The 17,236-nt window shown below is 41.6% G+C and overlaps 1 protein-coding gene across 2 annotated transcripts in view; it reads right to left on the reverse strand.

The window, feature by feature from the left end:
• Positions 1-17,236, reverse strand: part of SLC25A21 (solute carrier family 25 member 21) — a 277,654-nt gene that overhangs the window by 117,094 nt on the left and 143,324 nt on the right. For both annotated transcript variants that reach the window (XM_035109126.3, XM_035109135.3), the window contains exon 2: positions 13,664-13,712. In XM_035109126.3, coding sequence (XP_034965017.1) covers positions 13,664-13,712 — 49 coding nt within the window. The remainder of the gene's footprint in view (positions 1-13,663; positions 13,713-17,236) is intronic.

Consider the following 17,236-nt stretch of genomic DNA (forward strand, 5'->3'; position numbering starts at 1 on the left):
AAAGGCAAGTTTTTTTATGAACTGCCCTACCCCACATATGTTCTTCAAAGTGTCAAGGAATCATCTGTATTTCCTAAATTAACAGAACTTCATATGAAGATACTTGCTAGATCAGAACAAAGGTCCATTTAATTACCCAGCAGCCGGCCAAATCCAACCAGGGCACAAAAGCAACAGTCCTCTGTCATAGATATTGCAATTCCCCAGCAAAGAGCACTTAAGAGTATTTATGCTGCCTCTGAATCTGGAGATCGATCATGAATACCAACTAATAGGAAAGGCAGTCAAGTGTCACGTTGTTGTGTGAGAGTCTGAACCTACCACCAGGCCTTCCTTCTCTGAATTCCAGAAATGTAAATACAGAAAAAGGAGAGCAAACTGTGATCAGCTTCTGTTTAAGTAGTAGACGGGGAAACTAACACAGCTGGAGGCAATTCTTTGCAAATTGATCAGGCTTCTCTTCCTTTTACCAAAGCTGAACTATTAAGTTGACTTCCATCATTTTATGCAATCACTCAAAGGCTGCAATCCAGTGCACATTTACCCAGGAGTAACTCCCAATGAACACAGTGTTTGGGTCTAGATTGTATTTTTATGTTGCATTTTAAGGTTTTGATATGCCTAGGGTGTGTATTAAAGGGAATTTAAAATAATCTAATTTCGAAATGTGCTCCAATTTTTAATGTGTTTTTTTTTGCATGCTAACTGGGGTGCATGTAAAATGGGTAACTTTAAAAATGGGTAAGTTTATATGCTTTCAAGAACCTTAGACACTGATTATTTTCTATGTAATAAAACTGAAGTTTTCCCATATGCAGCAATGTTGCACTACTGTGTTTTTTTAGGGGGGGAGGGGGTTCCCTTTTGAGAATCTAAATGCTATTATAAAAAGGATGCAATGGCCTTACTTATTATTTCAATAGGACACGTTCTTGCTCATATTTTTTTCCTAGTCAATAGTTGTAAAATAAAGTTTAACAACAACCAAAAAAGGATTTCCCCAATAAAGCCCCTTTTAAGGCATTAAAAAAACAAAACACTAAAGATTCTGTGAATTAAACCCAGATACAATCAGGTAAGTGGAGTGAGGGGGTGGGAGTGAAGTGCTGGAGTTTAAACAAAATTACCTTTCTCTCTTCCTACCATTATTTTTGCAGTAACAGGCTTTGCTAAAATCTGAAAGTAATAGAAACACAGCCATTTGATGAGATAAACGAATTTATACTAAGCTTGCATTTCTAGATACCTATGGTGCAAACACTCCTAAGGGACAAAATATAACAAGAAAAAGATGGAGTCTGAACTCAAAGCAAACATAAAAGCTTTACTTACAAAAAAATCAATTACAAGGTCCAATTTGTTTTTACCAGAAGGCAAAGAAAACCTGGTTAGCATGTTTCAGCATCCAAACACCTTCCCAGGATCTGTGCATGTTTCATCAAACATTACATGACGGCAATTTCTAAGAAACAAACTAGCAATTAGACCCACCTGCCTAAAGTGCCTGTGCTCTGTTCACACTTCATGTGGTATCTTAAAGTGACAGCATATTAAAATGTCAATACAATATTTTTTTACATTATATTTATAAGTGCAATGCAAAAGCAACATGAAGTGCAATTAAAATCACACCTAAAATATAACAATCCATTCTACATACAGGAGGAAAAGCATTAGAAAATTGTAACAATCTGTAACAGAAAGCACTTATAACAGACAAAATAAACTGAATTAACATGAATCAATAAATAAGTGAAATAAATGGTATCTTAATAATATAATTTGTCAAGGCGATAAGCAACCACAACACAAAAAACCCCACTGAAGTGTGGAATCTTTAAAGGTGCTCTCCAAATTAGATATGATCATATTCATATACCTCAAATCATAATACAAATTATAGAATCAAAGTGGAGGTTTTTTTCTTTTTCTTTTTAAAAAACTTCTGGCTGTGGTGAAAAACTCCCCAGATTTGGCAATTTGAGGGAGGGCATTTCTCTGAAAACAAAAGAAAATTGCTGACAGCAAGCAGGAATTGGGCTTGCGTGTTGAAGATGCTCATTTACATAATTTCAGAATTTTTCAGGAACCATTTACCCATTTTAAGTCAGAAGAATAAAATGGCCAAACATTCAGAATGGCCCTGTTTTCCACCACACTCCAGTTTAAAAGGGCTCTACCAGGTGGCGCTGTGGTTAAACAACTGAGCCTAGGGCTTGCTGATCTGAAGGTCGGCGGTTCGAATCCCTGTGACGGGGTGAGCTCCCGTTGCTTGGTCCCAGCTCCTGCCAACCTAGCAGTTCAAAAGCAAGTCAAAATGCAAGTAGATAAATAGGAACTGCTACAGCGGGAAGGTAAACGGCGTTTCCATGTGCTGCTCTGGTTTGCCAGAAGTGGCTTAGTCATGCTGGCCACATGACCTGGAAGCTATACGCCGGCTCCCTCGGCCAATAATGCGAGATGAGCGCGCAACCCCAGAGTCGGTCACGACTGGACCTAATGGTCAGGGGTCCCTTTACCTTTACCTTTACATTAAAAATAAAATTGAAAGAAAATTATTTATTGGGTTTATTATTTATTTTATTTCTTAAATTTATATCCCACCCTTTCTCCCAAAGGACCCCAAAGGCTTGAAATAAACAAACCACAAATCTGCTTAAGACAAAACAGGTGAGCCTTGCAATCCTGTTCATGGCTGACTGGCTAGAATCCTGCCCTGTTCCTGAGTACTCCGTTCCATTCTCTTCCCTTCCTGGTTTTCCATTCTGCTTGTAATGCCCAGAGAACTTTTGTTAATTTATTGAGCAGTATATACTGTAAATGCTGAAAGTAAAAATTTATAAATTCCTGCTGCCTCTCTCTGGGTGCTAGGCACCCTATTTAATGCCTGCACTGTATCTTGTATCCAATGGGGAAACCTTTGATAATTAATATCTGCAATTGTTATCTAACTTAGTAGCCAAATAAGTGGTAGGAGAGGCTGGATTGCCAGGGGACTTTGATGATCCTTCTTTGGAATGTTAGATATTTGCTAATGTGAGACTTCACACTTATCTGTCACACCAAGCCATCTGTCGCTTAACACTTTGCCTTGTGGGGTTTTGAGACAGAAGGCCAAGTTTCCCTGGCTTGGGCCATAGAGGGAAACTGTTCATAATCACTTGTGGGGGATTAAATCAGTCATGATATTTGCTCTGACATAGAAAGTCCTGAATGGTAGCTCGGGTTCTGTATCATATAACTGGAGCAACCTACTTGTGTGTGCCATATGGGTGTCCTTAAAATGAGCTTTCTCTTGAATATACAAGCGTTAGAGCTGATAGCAAGGGATAAAGAAGCCATTGTCCCTGCCTGATGCTGCTTCTATCGTGGCTGTGATGAGAAAGTCAAGGGCAAGCCAGCTATCCTCTTCCCAAGTTTACCCCAAGTCAGGGTCGGATTTAGGTTTGATGAGGCCCTGAGCTACTGAAGGTAATGGGGCCCTTTATATGTCCAACTGTCCTTTGTCAACAACAAATTGTTGCTGTTTTTTGTGTTGAATATATGGTAATTTATGGACCTAATAGGTATCTAAAGCCATTTGCAAATAACAAAATATGTATTTTATCAAAGTAATTGATATAGAAATGAGCAAACCAGTGATATTTTAGGGTGCAGGCTAGCAGGCGGGGCCCATTACTTACATCATAGGAGCCTACACAACACAAACCACTGTTGCTTCAGGTAGGTTTTATTTTATTTGTTATTTGTTATTTTATTTTGGAAATGTACACCCAGTGTTTTTTTTCCTTTAATTTTTTTTTTGGGGGGGCCTAAGCAGTGGCATCGCTAGCCTTCTGGCTGCCTGGGGCGGCAAACCAGAAGGCACCCGCCGGGGGGCGGGGCGTCCATTGTGCACATGCGTCGCGCGTCATGATGCATGCATCACGATGCACATGTCGCGCTACGGAGTGGGTTGCCAGGGGGGGATGCTCCAGCGCCGCCGCCGGCAACCCGTTCCATAGCGCGACGTGTGCTTCTTCCTACTCAGGCGGAGCGGCAGGGGGCGTCTTCGCTGACTCCCCTCGCCGCTCCGCCTCTGCCTGAGTAGGAAGAAGACAAAGCGCGCTATGGACCGGTTTGCCGCGCGCTTTGTCTTCTTCCTACTCAGGTGGAGGTGGAGCGGCAAGGGGCGTCAGCGGCGAGGCTAGAAACATCGGGGCCTCCACGATGGTAGTCGCGCCGCCACCACAGTAATGAGGGGGCGCCGCACTGCCCCCCGCAGAGCGGAGCCCGGGGCGCCCTGCCCCCCTATTGCGGCCCCCAAGCCAGTGAGGCCCTAAGCTATAGTATAGCTTGTCTAGCTTATACGTAAATCCGGCACTGTCCCCAAGTCCCCACTGGTGGGTAAAATCGGGACATTCCAGGATCAAATCAGAAACCGGGATGCCTTTAACATTTCCAGGACTGTCCCTGGAAAATCGAGACACTTGGAAGTCGGAGTCATTTCCTTCCTTTTTTGTTGTGACAACTCTGGACCACGGCTACCCCACATCCACCCTGCAGTGCCCCATCTTGGGCTGCCACTGGTGGGGGGATCACTAACAGCAACTTCTCACCCTGGTGGCATAGCTGTCAAGTTCTCCTTTTTTTAAAAGGGAAATTCCCTTATCCTCGCGAGAAAAGGGAAAACTTGACAGCTATGCCTGGTGGGTGCAGTGGGGGCCTCCGTAGCAGCAGCAGAACTCTCCCCACCAGTGAAGAGTCCCCTCCCTTCTTGTCCTAATCCCTGGAACTGATTGAGCAATAGGCCTGTGCATTCGTCTAATTAACAATAGTTCAGGAATCGCTCAACTCTGCATGCAAGCACAGCTTATCTTGCCGTACTTTCACTGTCCACCACTTTGCTGTATAATTATAGAGGGTTAAAACATTGCTGCTGCTTCTTTAGACATATTTTTGCATCCTCTCGAGAAATGAATAATAAAAATTGAACTCTTGCATGCCAAGAACACACTGAAGATGGTATTTTTTTTTACTCAAGCGAGCTGCTCGCTCAGAAGATTCTTGTTTCTTCAAAAGCCCCACTAGGCCTAGAATACACAGTGTTACATCTGCTGGCGAAAACACACAGAAAGCTAATAAAACAAGATATTATCTCACTTTTTATTTATTTACAGGATTTATTTGGCAACCATTAGCTTAATACAGTTATTTTTAGGGCCTTATTTAAATACAGCACTAATGTCCAACTTTTATGAGAATTATTGGCAATGCTACAGTTGTACAGCACTTCAAGCGTTTGCACTGCTCTGCTTTCGTACTAGAAAATTTTAAAACGCCAGTGAACTGAAACACACACACACACACACACACACACACACACACACACACACAAAACCCTGGCTTGTAAAGAGATAGGGCATCCCTCTTCTTCAGAAATATGCTAAGCAGAGGCTGTACCCATGAATTATCTCACATTAGCTTAGTTGCATGGAGGGGAAAAGAGTTAAAAATAGGGGGGGGGCTTTGTTTTATCTTTAAAACAAAGTGGTTCCTTGGTTACTTAATTCAGACATGTTCCATTGCTGGTTAGAAATCAGGCATGACAGTGGTCTAACCCTGAATTTTTGTCCATGGGTAAGAAACTAGGCATGACCACAGTCTACCCCGATTGCGATTTAATGTTTTGTACCACCGACAAATCATTAACATCTGTTAATAACCCACCCAAGTCACTCTGTTAAATTGTTTTGAAATATCTTATGTGCTCCATGGATGTCTCCAACTTCATCCCATTTAACCTTTCCCAGCTGCTCGTTTTAAATACCCCTTTTAAAAATGTATACATTGGAGGGGGGGGGGAATCTGTTCCTTTGTATTCAGACCCTTGATTCTGATTCTTCTTCTTCTTCTTCTTCTTCTTCTTCTTCTTCTTCTTCTTCTTCTTCTTCTTCTTCTCCTTCTCCTTCTCCTTCTCCTTCTCCTTCTCCTCCAACATCTGCTCACTTCCAAACCCCAATTTCCATTTTTAAAATAAAAATAGATATTTCTTATAAATACAATCCACTATCTCTTCTCCTGCCAAATATCTTTTATGATTTCCTAATGTACGGGTTTTGGAAAAACAACAACACAGTAGTCATATGCAGGCTTTGCATGCAGAAGGTCTCAGGTTTAATCCCTGGTATGTCCAGGCAGGGTTAGGAGAGACCCGTATTTGAAATCCTGGGGAGCTGCTGTCAGTGTGTGTAGATAGCATTGAGCTGATGACATTGAGCCGCCAGGCTTTCTATAAGGCAGCTTCCTATGTTCCCACGTAGCTACCTTTGCTCTGCTGCAGCAAGTGCGTTGTTGCATTCATGTGGGCAAATAAAAACGGCATGAAGTACTGTATACCTGAATGGGTTATTAATGGAGACATATCATTTTTACTGGAGGTGGAGAACGTCCCCCACTTTCCCCACCCAAAGACCATCATATTAACAAGTGTCAATATTAGTGAACCTTCTCTGTTTCTGGACCGATAGTGGCCCTTGGCTCTCTGATGGACAGAAGCACCCTGGAAGAAGATGTCGCAGGCAAGTCTGGATGCACAAAGCAGCACAGTCAGTTATCTCCTTGCCACCGCTCACTGCCAGAGTGGAAGGAGAGCAGTAATAATAATAATAATAATAATAATAATAATAATAATAATAATAATATTTTATTTATATCCCGCCCTCCCCAGCCAGAACAGCTAACACCAATAAAATTACAATAAAACGTAAAAGAAAAGGGAAAAAAACAGTTAATTAAAATACGGGTTAAAATACAATTTAAAATGCAGCCTCATTTTAGTAGTAGCCCATCAATCAAAACCATAAGGGGAGGGAAACATAAGGGTCAGACTGAGTCCAAACCAAAGGCCAGGCGGAACAGCTCTGTCTTGCAGGCCCTGCGGAAAGATGTCAAATTCCACAGGGCCCTGGTCTCTTGTGACAGAGTGTTCCACCAAGTCGGGGCCAGTACTGAAAAGGCCCTGGCCCTAGTTGAGATAGGCAGGGAGGCTGAGGAAGCTCAGGAAGATTAAATAGAAACCCAAAGGTTTCTATATAGTCAGACCTGGCAGAAGGGTCCTTGGAAGGGCACCCTAATTAAAACAATGCCTTACCTGCCCCCCTATATCCCTACACAACCTACATCTCTGATTAAACAGAAGAACATAACATGAGTGTCTTATTCAACAATGAAAAAAAAAGCCTATTTTCCTATTTCCGCCCCATGCGGAAGTTGCATTCACCATGTACGTAGCAGAAAGAATAGATGTGCGGCAACATCATGAAAGAAAACATTTTAATTTTATTTATTTTTTGCAGGGGGGGGGGATGAAACAACTGTGCAGTTTCCACAATGAAGCCTGCGACTTTAGCCTGAGACCAGAGTTAATCAACAGCAGCTTTTTCCACCGTAAGAAAACATTTCCCTTTCTCTCTCAGCAGAGATACTGTACCAGGGCAAGCAAACACGCTGTGCTGGCATGTGCTTTCCAAAGGCGTAATTGCCAGTGTGGATTACAGAAGGAAACCCTCCGGCTTTTTAGTCTTGACAAATTACCAGGGGCACTCCTCTGGCTGCTGGGGACATGGTGATACAGAGAGGTTAACCAGTTGTGGAAAGCAGCATAAATGCAAACTTAGAAGCCCTGTACTTTTAGCCAGTAACTTTATGAGGTGTGTTTGTTTATTTATCTAAAACATGTCAAAGGAAAATACACTATATATTAAAAAATTTCTACTCCTCAGTTGCTCCTACCGGTACCCTCAAATTCCTCTTGTCCTCATTCTGGGAATACTTGATGAAGGGTGGACTAAAAATATTTCAAATTAAGGAACTGATAAAATTATCAAAATGTAGTCCATACAGATATAGTGAGAGAACACCAAATATTAGGCCTGTCTAACACAGGATTGTATGCTGATCTTTTAAAAAACTCAGATTAAATTATATCTGCTCCATGAGGTGACAAGGTGGGGGGTGGGGTGGGGAGAGAAATGAATTTATCATGGAGACATGCTCAGGAATTCACATGCATCTTCTTATCCTGAACATGGCACTTAGGACTACTTGCCATTTTGGGTTGGGGGGACTCTACATGTAATAACTGGAAACTGTGTTATCTACTTAAATATATCAGGTACTGTCCTAAACTGATGGAAGCTTGAATTTCAAAAAAAGGATTAAGCCTGTCCATGTGGTTCCTATCTTTCTTAATTTGACCAGCTATTCCATCCATCCATCAATAGATTGCAGAAGCTCACATCACCACAGCAAATATATGAAGGAAGAAATGGGTGGTTTTCATCAGTATGTCGCAATAGGGGTAGTTGCCAGGGCCCAAACACCACCAGCAGAGCCCACCACTGATGTATTTCCTGCCTCCCCACATTAAAAAAAAAATCTGTTCATTGAATCACCTATCAGTGGTGGACCAGTTTATTTCCACATAATGTCCTGGAGAAATACATTAGGGGCACTGCAGAAAATTTAAACAGTGCTGCTGCCGCCTGCTGCTGCTTGCCAATAGGATGCACCCAGGTAGGAGCACTTTAGCACGGTCCCCTCAAACCTGGAACTGACCCTGGTTTGGGTGGGCTGTTGAAAGAGCAAGATGCAATAAAAAAGGTAAGGTAAAGGACCCCTGGATGGTTAAGTCCAGTCAAAGGGGTTGCGGCACTCATCTCATTTTTCAGGCTGAGGGAACCAGTGTTTGTCCACAAACAGATTTCCAGGTCATGTGGCCAGCATGACTAAACCGCTTCTGGTGCAATAGAACACCGTGACGGAAACCAGAGCACACGGAAACGCCGTTTACCTTCCCACCACATTATCTACTTGCAGTGGTGTGCTTTAGAACTGCTAGGTTGGCAGGAGCTAGGACAGAGCAACTCCGCCGCAGGGATTTGGACTGCCGACTTTCCGATCAGCAAGTTGAAGAGGCTCAGTGGTTTAGACCACAGCGCCACCCATGTCCCACTAAGATGCGATGGTCAACGTGCTAGCAGAGTCATACCTATGGCTTTGTGAAACCATCTGTATATAAAAAAACCAGCTCCTGACATTACCCAGTGATCGGGCAGTAAATATAAGAGAAGCCTTGATTCTCAGTGTCAGGGATCACCTGCAGGAAAAAACACTTAGCCTCCACTCTGTTTGTGTCTTCCAAGTGACACCCCCCCTCCTTTGTCCCATACAGTATATGTGATAGGTTGCTATGCACTCCTGTGGAGTGAAACACTACCCTGGAAAACACATAGGGTGAGGGTCCTGAACCCTGACAGGTACCCCTCACTGCCAGGAATCCCAAAAGGGGCTCCATGCCCCAAGCAGCTTTGTAATATACAAGTTCCCTGCCCTGCCCCACCAACACCTACTTTGCTACTACTCTGATAGAGGAGTCTTTTGTTCATCTCAACACACAATACCTCACCAATCAGTAAACCAATGCAGCTAAACAATGGTGGCAAAACAAACTTTTCTTGTACCTAGCATGCTCTGCCACCTGTTCAACAGAGTCTTGGCAGAGCTGGTCTGCGGGGTGACCTAAGAAAATATTGAAAATCAACTCCCAGCCCTTTGGTGTCATCTCTGTAGATAACTAGAAACTTGTTAAATCATATGTTTAGCTTGCATTTTAACAGCATTCTTCAGTCTGGGGGCAAGAGTTAACTTGGACAGGTTATTGAGTTGGAATTATTAGTCAACACGCCCATATTAATTTCTAAGCGATTCTAAGTGGAAGCAAAGTGACAAGCAAATGATGGCACCTTGGAAGACATCCACACTGAAATGACCCTAAGCCAGATAAAGTCTAATGGTGTGAAGTTTGAAACAAAAGATCTTATAAGAAAACATAATCTGAATGCTAAAAACAGAAGGCCAGCTAGAGAATCTTATAATGGAATAATACTATTTAACAAGACCACCAAAATTGGTCACCATTGTGAATCCACGTAAGGTTAGAAACAAAGATGCACCAGATAGTAACAACTACCTTGAACTTGAGTATTTTTAGAATAAATTTCGGCAGTGCTTACTTAACTAGAAAAAATGCAAAGAATCAAAGAGGGCAAAAGCACTTACAAAACAACAGCTGGAAAGCGATCAGAAACACATGTAGGAAACACAGCTACTCTAATAAGGCCAAAACATCAGAAGTTAGGACACAAGAATAAACTGGAACAGAATAGCCGGTAGAAATAAATGTGAGATTAGTCTTTTGCTAAAAATGGGCTCTTGCTATGGAACATGTTCAGTCATGTTCAGTCCAAAAGCTTTTGACCTAGAGTATTGTTTTAAGTCGCAGGCAGTAGCAAGCTATGAAAGCTAGATAATGCAATACATCAAAAACTCTTTCAAAACCCAGGAGTGCTTGCTTAATGTAATTTGGTAAAAGGTGAGCTGGCCAAAGTTGCTTCGTTATTGTGTCCCTATGCTCACTCTAAACTTAAATCCGTATGGGATTCTTCAACTCAAAATATTTTTCATCATGGTTTGCCTAAGGTCTAACATACAATAAGAGCAAAATAGTTCTTGTTGGGCTATAAGCAGATCTGAAATCACTTCAGATGGCAAATGTCTGTTTTCATGCTCTCTCTCTCATTCATACAATTTTTAAGAGCTACTCTCTGGGAGGAGAGTCTTTGCCACCCCAACCTACCCGAGATGGAACCTGGAACCTTTTGCATGCAAAGCATCGGCTGCACTATTGAGATATAGTCCAAATATTAGCATGTCTGGCAGAAGATTAGGCAGATTTGGATCCCTTCATCCTCAGAATCTATTTTTATATGCACAGGATGTTGTTTGCAGGAAAAATACTTCCACATGGCAGTACACTATGTATGAGCTGAAATGTTTGAAAGTGATGCAGATCACATTCAGAGTTGGCATGCCAGCAGCAGCATTGGAATATGGAGTCAGACCATCGGTTCATCTAGCTCAGCGACTGATAGCAGCTCTCAAGGCCTTTCCCAGCTCTACCTGGAGATGCTTGGGATTGCACCGGGGACCTTGAACACCTCTACTAGGGTCCTACGGTTCTTCTTTCTGAGCTATGGCCCTTCCTGTGATGGGCCATAGGGAATAAGAGATGAGGATGTCTCTGTATCCTGCTTTTCCTGTACACTGGCTGAGGAGCGCTCCAAAGCTGCAAATATATTCAAAAACCGATAAGCAGCAAAATATAAAAGTACAAGTTGTTTCTTCCAACTTCTTGCAGAATACCCAGCTGGTTATGGTAGCATTCTCTCCCTCCCCAATGGGGTTCAATGTGAAAACAGACTTTTCCTGAATCTAAGAAGGTGGACCCTGTCTGTCCAATACCCAGTAAGTGTGTGTGTGATTCAATTTTCAAATGCACATTGCTCAAACATATCAGAATTAGAATGGGGAGAAAACTACATCTAGGAAATTGTAAGATTGTTTTCTACTTGATGAATTTCTGCAAAATGGACAGGAGGGATCTACAGTATTTGCACTTTGGAAGTTTTTCTTTTTCTTTTTTTGACTGAGCAAGTCTTTATTTACTGATTGTATATGCCTATCAATCTGAACAATATTGTTTTTGTTCCCCCTTAAGATGAAGCCCAGGTAACGGAGGGCAAACATATGCATCTGAACTGACAGCTTGGTATCTGAAGATACTTGCTCAGGCAACACGAAAGTTTCTCTTTCAGGAAACTTTACGCCAGCAAAACTCAACTACACAAATATTTGTAGGTGCAAACACAAAGGACAAGAAGAAGAAAAATCACTTATAAATCCATGCAAATATTTATTATTTTATTTTTCCTGGTTTATTCCATTTGTCCTTGCTTTCATTGCTTTATGATGAAGAAATAGCAGAAGTGTTAGCACAAAATTGCTTTGTATCCAACACTCTGTTGACGCAATGCCGAAGTCTGTCAAAACTGAAAGAAGAGGCACTGACCAGCCAAATTTAGAGCAAAACCTGGGATAATGGAGGCAAACAAAGACCTTGATTCCCCTGTCTTATCTTAAAGCAATTCAATCCCAGCCTATCTTGGATAGGGGAAGTGAGCTGGACTGGAAAGAAAATTCCTTGATGCATTAGAGTACAGTGCGGGGGGGTGTCTCTGTGTTACGAGTCCTTCATTCGCCAGACCTTTTCATATAAAAAACAGACCACCCCATACTTCATTAATAGGGCAGACTTGTAAAAAAAAATACACATGACCATCCCCATCAAGTCTAGTTTGACCCTTGAAATTAATGGGAAGCGTGTTTAACTTGACAACATATCGTGCAATTTTCTGCTGCAATTTTCCTCTGTAACCTAAAACATTAACATCATCATTACTACTGCTGCTGCTGCTGCTGCTGCTACTAGGTAAAAGGTAAAGGACCCCTGGACAGTTAAGTCCAGTCAAAGGCAACTATGGGGTTGCGGCGCTCATCTCGCTTTCAGGCTGAGGGAGCCGGTGTTTGTCCACAGACAGCTTCCCGGGTCTGCTTTCCACTTCTGGCGCAACAGAACACCGTGACAGAAGCCAGAGTGCACAGAAACACCGTTTACCTACTGCTACTATTTCTACCTGGCAGATTGAGTGAATGAGACCAATAGTGGGTCCAATGGTCAAGAAGTTGGTCAAGAAGTTGGTTTCTGCATGTGCTGCAGAGGGAAGTGTGGGGCAGATGGGGCTCATCAAGCTGGGAAGGTAGCCCATCTAGGAGTGGGAAAAAAACCTTTGATCCTAAACCTCTGCTGCCTTGCAGGATATCATTGGGAGAAGAAAAGGCTAAGGAGTAAACCCTACTCAAATCCAGATGGTAGGATGACGCCTTGTACACCTCCTTCTGCCAACTCCTGCAGCCAAGCTGGTGCCAAACATATTGTTTTGGTTTCCTTTGGACCAGATCAGAGGGTCTTATCATCTGGGCAGCCCAGGACCTCCATACACACTGCCCAGACTTGTGCCCCTGGGAGGTCACTTCGGTGCTGCTAATGCAGCGGTTTGACTTCATCCTTGGAGACACCTTTCATTGTCTTTTGAGACAGACGGATGTCAACAATTATTATTATTATTATTTGCAATGAAATGTTTGGGCTAGTGTTTTTCCAAACTGACAAGCCAGTGTAATTGCCCAGCCACAAATGTATGATTGGAAGTCACTGAATGTGCCTGATAGATAGCGAGCCTGAAACCACCCAACAGGCATGTGCAAAAACAGATTTGGAAAAAACTAATAATCTCATTTTTGCTGAGTTTTGAAAACACAATTAACCGTCTCAGGCCACATTTACCATCAATATTATTTTTAAGGCAACATGACATTTCTCGTTTCAAGTCAAAACATTACTTCACTTGATAAATATGGTAGGAAAGAAAATATAACCATGCTGCCTCCTCGCTTCACTTTTAATAGAACAGGATCTCAGGCTGTCACATGAAGAGTACATTTAATAAAGAAGTATTTAGCACCTCCAGATGACCTCCAAGCAGAAATGCATCATGCTATTCAAATTCTGCCTGTCAAATGCTATGAAAAACAGTAAGTAAATATAAATGCCATTAAAGGGAGAAGTTATCTTACTTGGACAAGTTCTAGCTTTTTAAGTTCTGACAGCTTCCAATTTGGATGTCTTCCAGTGTCAATAAAACTTGTTCAAGCAGAACCTTACCTGGTTTTCACCACATCGAGGGGGTGCATCAGGCAAATTTCTACAAGACCTGTAAGATGATAGAGAAGCCTGGTAAATACATTTGATCTCTACAATTATTGAAGTATAAAGTGTTCCCATGCAAAATGTGCTCAGAGAAGAGAACAATTATAACACAAAGGCATTGCATATTCTTCTTACATTCTCCAAGGATCTTCTTTGGGAGATAAGGGAAAGTTCTGTGATGAGGTGAATTTTTGTAAACAAAACAAAAAGCAAAAACAAAAAAACACATTTTTTAAAAATGCTCTCAACTCTGAGATTTGAGCCAAGAAATTTTTCATCCCAGAAATTAGGCTGCAGTCCTAAGTGGTTTGAGCTGACAGGTTGGAAATGAGGAAAGAGGAATGTCCTATTTCCTCTACAGCACAGGGAGCACCTCTCAGTTGCTTGGAGAAAAGGAGCATGATCCTTCTTGATCAGGAGAATGGGAGGCCTTTCTGTGCCCTACATGATATCATCAAATAACCACATCTAATTCCAGTAACCCCACAATTTAGGCACATTTAACTTGGGCTCATTCAGCTTTATGCGTGTGACAAATTTTTTAAAAAAGTGTTTTGAAAGGGGGGGGGATTCCTTGAAAAATGACTTTGGCAATCTCACCCACTATTGAACCCAATGTGTTTTGACTATACATAATTTTGGATTTAGGCATGACCTGCAGAACGTAACCCCCATGTAAGTTGTGGGCTTACTAAATGATTGTGGTGGCATGGGGACAATATCACATTGTGACACAAATTGATTGTGAGAAGGAAGCAAGGGAGAAGACAGGTCTAAAAAAAATGGCACTGTACTAGCAGCAACATTATCAGTGTTTGCCTATAGATGTGAGCAAAATTTTGCAATATAAAACCAAATCCATTGCATTCAAATACAATACAGTACAGAGATTGAAATGACAGGCCTCAATCAGCAAGGCAATATGTGGGCAACCCATTGCAACGATTCCCAATGAAGACTTTCTCTCTTGTCCTAACAGTCTAGTATCTCACCAACAACTTGTCCACCACCATGCTGAGTACAGGCGACGACCAATTTAAGCATGTCCAATCGACGCGTGACCTCACACATTGCTGCAACCCGGAAGTGGCCAGAAAACGGGATGGAACAGGGGCAGGGGTGTAATGGAGCTTACATGCTCTCTGCCAACATGCATGGCTTGCATGGGGGTCAGGAACACAACACTCATGAAAAACACTCATTGCCTATGCTTCTGGACTTTTCCCTTGTTCTCACCTGAACCTGAGCACAGCAGGTTGTGACCACATCATCTGCCTCTGAACCTTTAGACCTCAGCCTGCTTGTACTAGAACTAGACTCCCAGTGGTGGTCCGTCTACAAGTCTGCCCAATGTCTGACAAGTTTCCCCAACAAGCTTTCTGAAATCCCCCAAACCCCTCTTTTTTTGCATTAAATCCCAAACCTCATGCAAATTTGGCGCAGCACTAGTTTTAATTTCTTAGCCTATAGAACACAAATTTTTAATGCAGGCATTTTTCCAGCAAATGAATCAGATGAATTCCATTTCCATTGGCAAGAACTATGTTTTGGTAACTTCACGATTCTGTTAGCTTTCTGTGTTTCCGAAAGGATAAAAATCTTTTCTTTGTTCTCATCATTTAATTATACAGTAGGTTTGCATAGTTAGTTGATTTCCCAAGGCAGCACTCTCTGCATAATAACCAAGAATGTATACAGATATGGGAAGGGGGCCCTATTAAAAAAAAAAAGAACACACAAGCTATGCAAAAAATGGTGGGACAGATAAGAAACAATACACATTTTCCCATCAATAGTAATGGTTGTGATAACATTTAAAGTATCCTACTTGAAAAGTAGCCCAAAAACTACGGTGGCCCTGCTACATTTCTAGCAATCTTGAGTTTTAGATTAAAGCATTAGAAGGAAGGTACCTCTTTCAGATAATGCCTATCAACTTTGTGCATCCTTTTATCATATCACCTAATTTACCAAACAGGCTCTTATGAACAATGTGCTTCTCGTAATTTAATGTCTTGATAGGAGTTCCACGGACGCACAGGAGTGCACATGGAGCCTGAATGGAAGGCTTAGGATAGAATCCTAGACCACTTACTTAAAAGCTATTTATAAATAAGTAGACGCAGTCTAACACTTTTAACTCCCATTAATTTCCATGAGACAACAATGTTTAAATCTCACACAGTGAACTATGTGGAACTTAGCTGAAGCCATATCATATAGCAATATAAATTGTCATAAATTCAGAGTGTGGGAGGCAAGGCTGCTCCCTGAAGATTGGATTAAACTGAAGAATAAAATCTAAAGAATAATATTGAAAATGTCTTTGCAGGTTGTTGTTTTTTACTGAATTTCTACAAAAGTTATGAACACAATAGCAACTGCAAATAGTGTCTACTGAGTGGGGAAAACAAAGAATTGTATAGCTGTCATTTGTCAATGTATTTTAACAGGTTTTTTAAATAGGTAATTATTAATTATGTTTCTTTTCAAGTAATGATTTGCCATGTTTCTCCGAAAATAAGCCATACCCTGAAAATAAGCCATAGTGATAGGCAGTTTAACCTTGTAGGTTAAACTGTAACATACTTAATAAAAAAAAATAAGACAACCCCTGAAAATAAGCCACCGTGTTTTTTTTTTTTTGAGGAAAAATAAATATAAGACGGTGTCTTATTTTTGGAGAAACATGGTAAATGAAAACCACATAAACCTTCTTTAGTGATGCCTCCTGTTAATCTACTGCGATATGTGAGTTTCTGTTAACTGTGTAGTCCAGCCTTCATCAACCACATGCCTTTTGATGGCTGGTGCTGATGGGAGCTGTATCCAAACAGCTGGAGGGCACCATTTGGGCAAAGGCTGGGATATCTTGTGGCTGTTTTCCAGCTTTGAGCAATTTCTATTCTGGTTGCTGCAACCAATGATTGGATAGGTTCCTCATGAAAAGCCTTCATTTGAAAACCTAGAGGGCTGCAGAGTTCAATTGCAGCTGTGTCTATAACAGAATGGGTTGCTGCAGTATTTCTCAAATAATTTCAATTTTCCAAAATGCATGAAAACACAAGGACCACATGCAAGATACCCTCATTCCTTACAGCTCCTCCAACACACAGTTGGGAACCTTTTGTTTATATGATCTAATTCAGGGGTCAGCAAAAATTTTCAGCAGGGGGCCGGTTCACTGTCCCTCAGACCTTGTGAGGGGCCAGACTATATTTTTTTGGGGGGGAAATGAACAAATTCCTATGCCCCACAAATAACCCAGAGATGCATTTTAAATAAAAGGACACATTCTACTCATGTAAAAACACGCTGATTCCTAGACCGTCTGCGGGCCAGATTTAGAAGTCGATTGGGCTGGATCCGGCCCCTAGGCCCTTAGTTTTCCAATACCCATGATCTAATTGTACTGGGGTGATGTGCCATCTATGTATCAGCTTTGATACTTTGCTTTGTTTTCAGATCACATAGACGTTTCCAATGTGAATATTTCTTGTCTTTTTCTTCCTTTTTCCAACAGTAAAC

The sequence above is a fragment of the Zootoca vivipara genome, chromosome 1 (genome assembly GCF_965207765.1).
Source record: "Zootoca vivipara chromosome 1, rZooViv2.hap1.1, whole genome shotgun sequence".
In the NCBI taxonomy this organism is placed as follows: domain Eukaryota; kingdom Metazoa; phylum Chordata; class Lepidosauria; order Squamata; family Lacertidae; genus Zootoca; species Zootoca vivipara.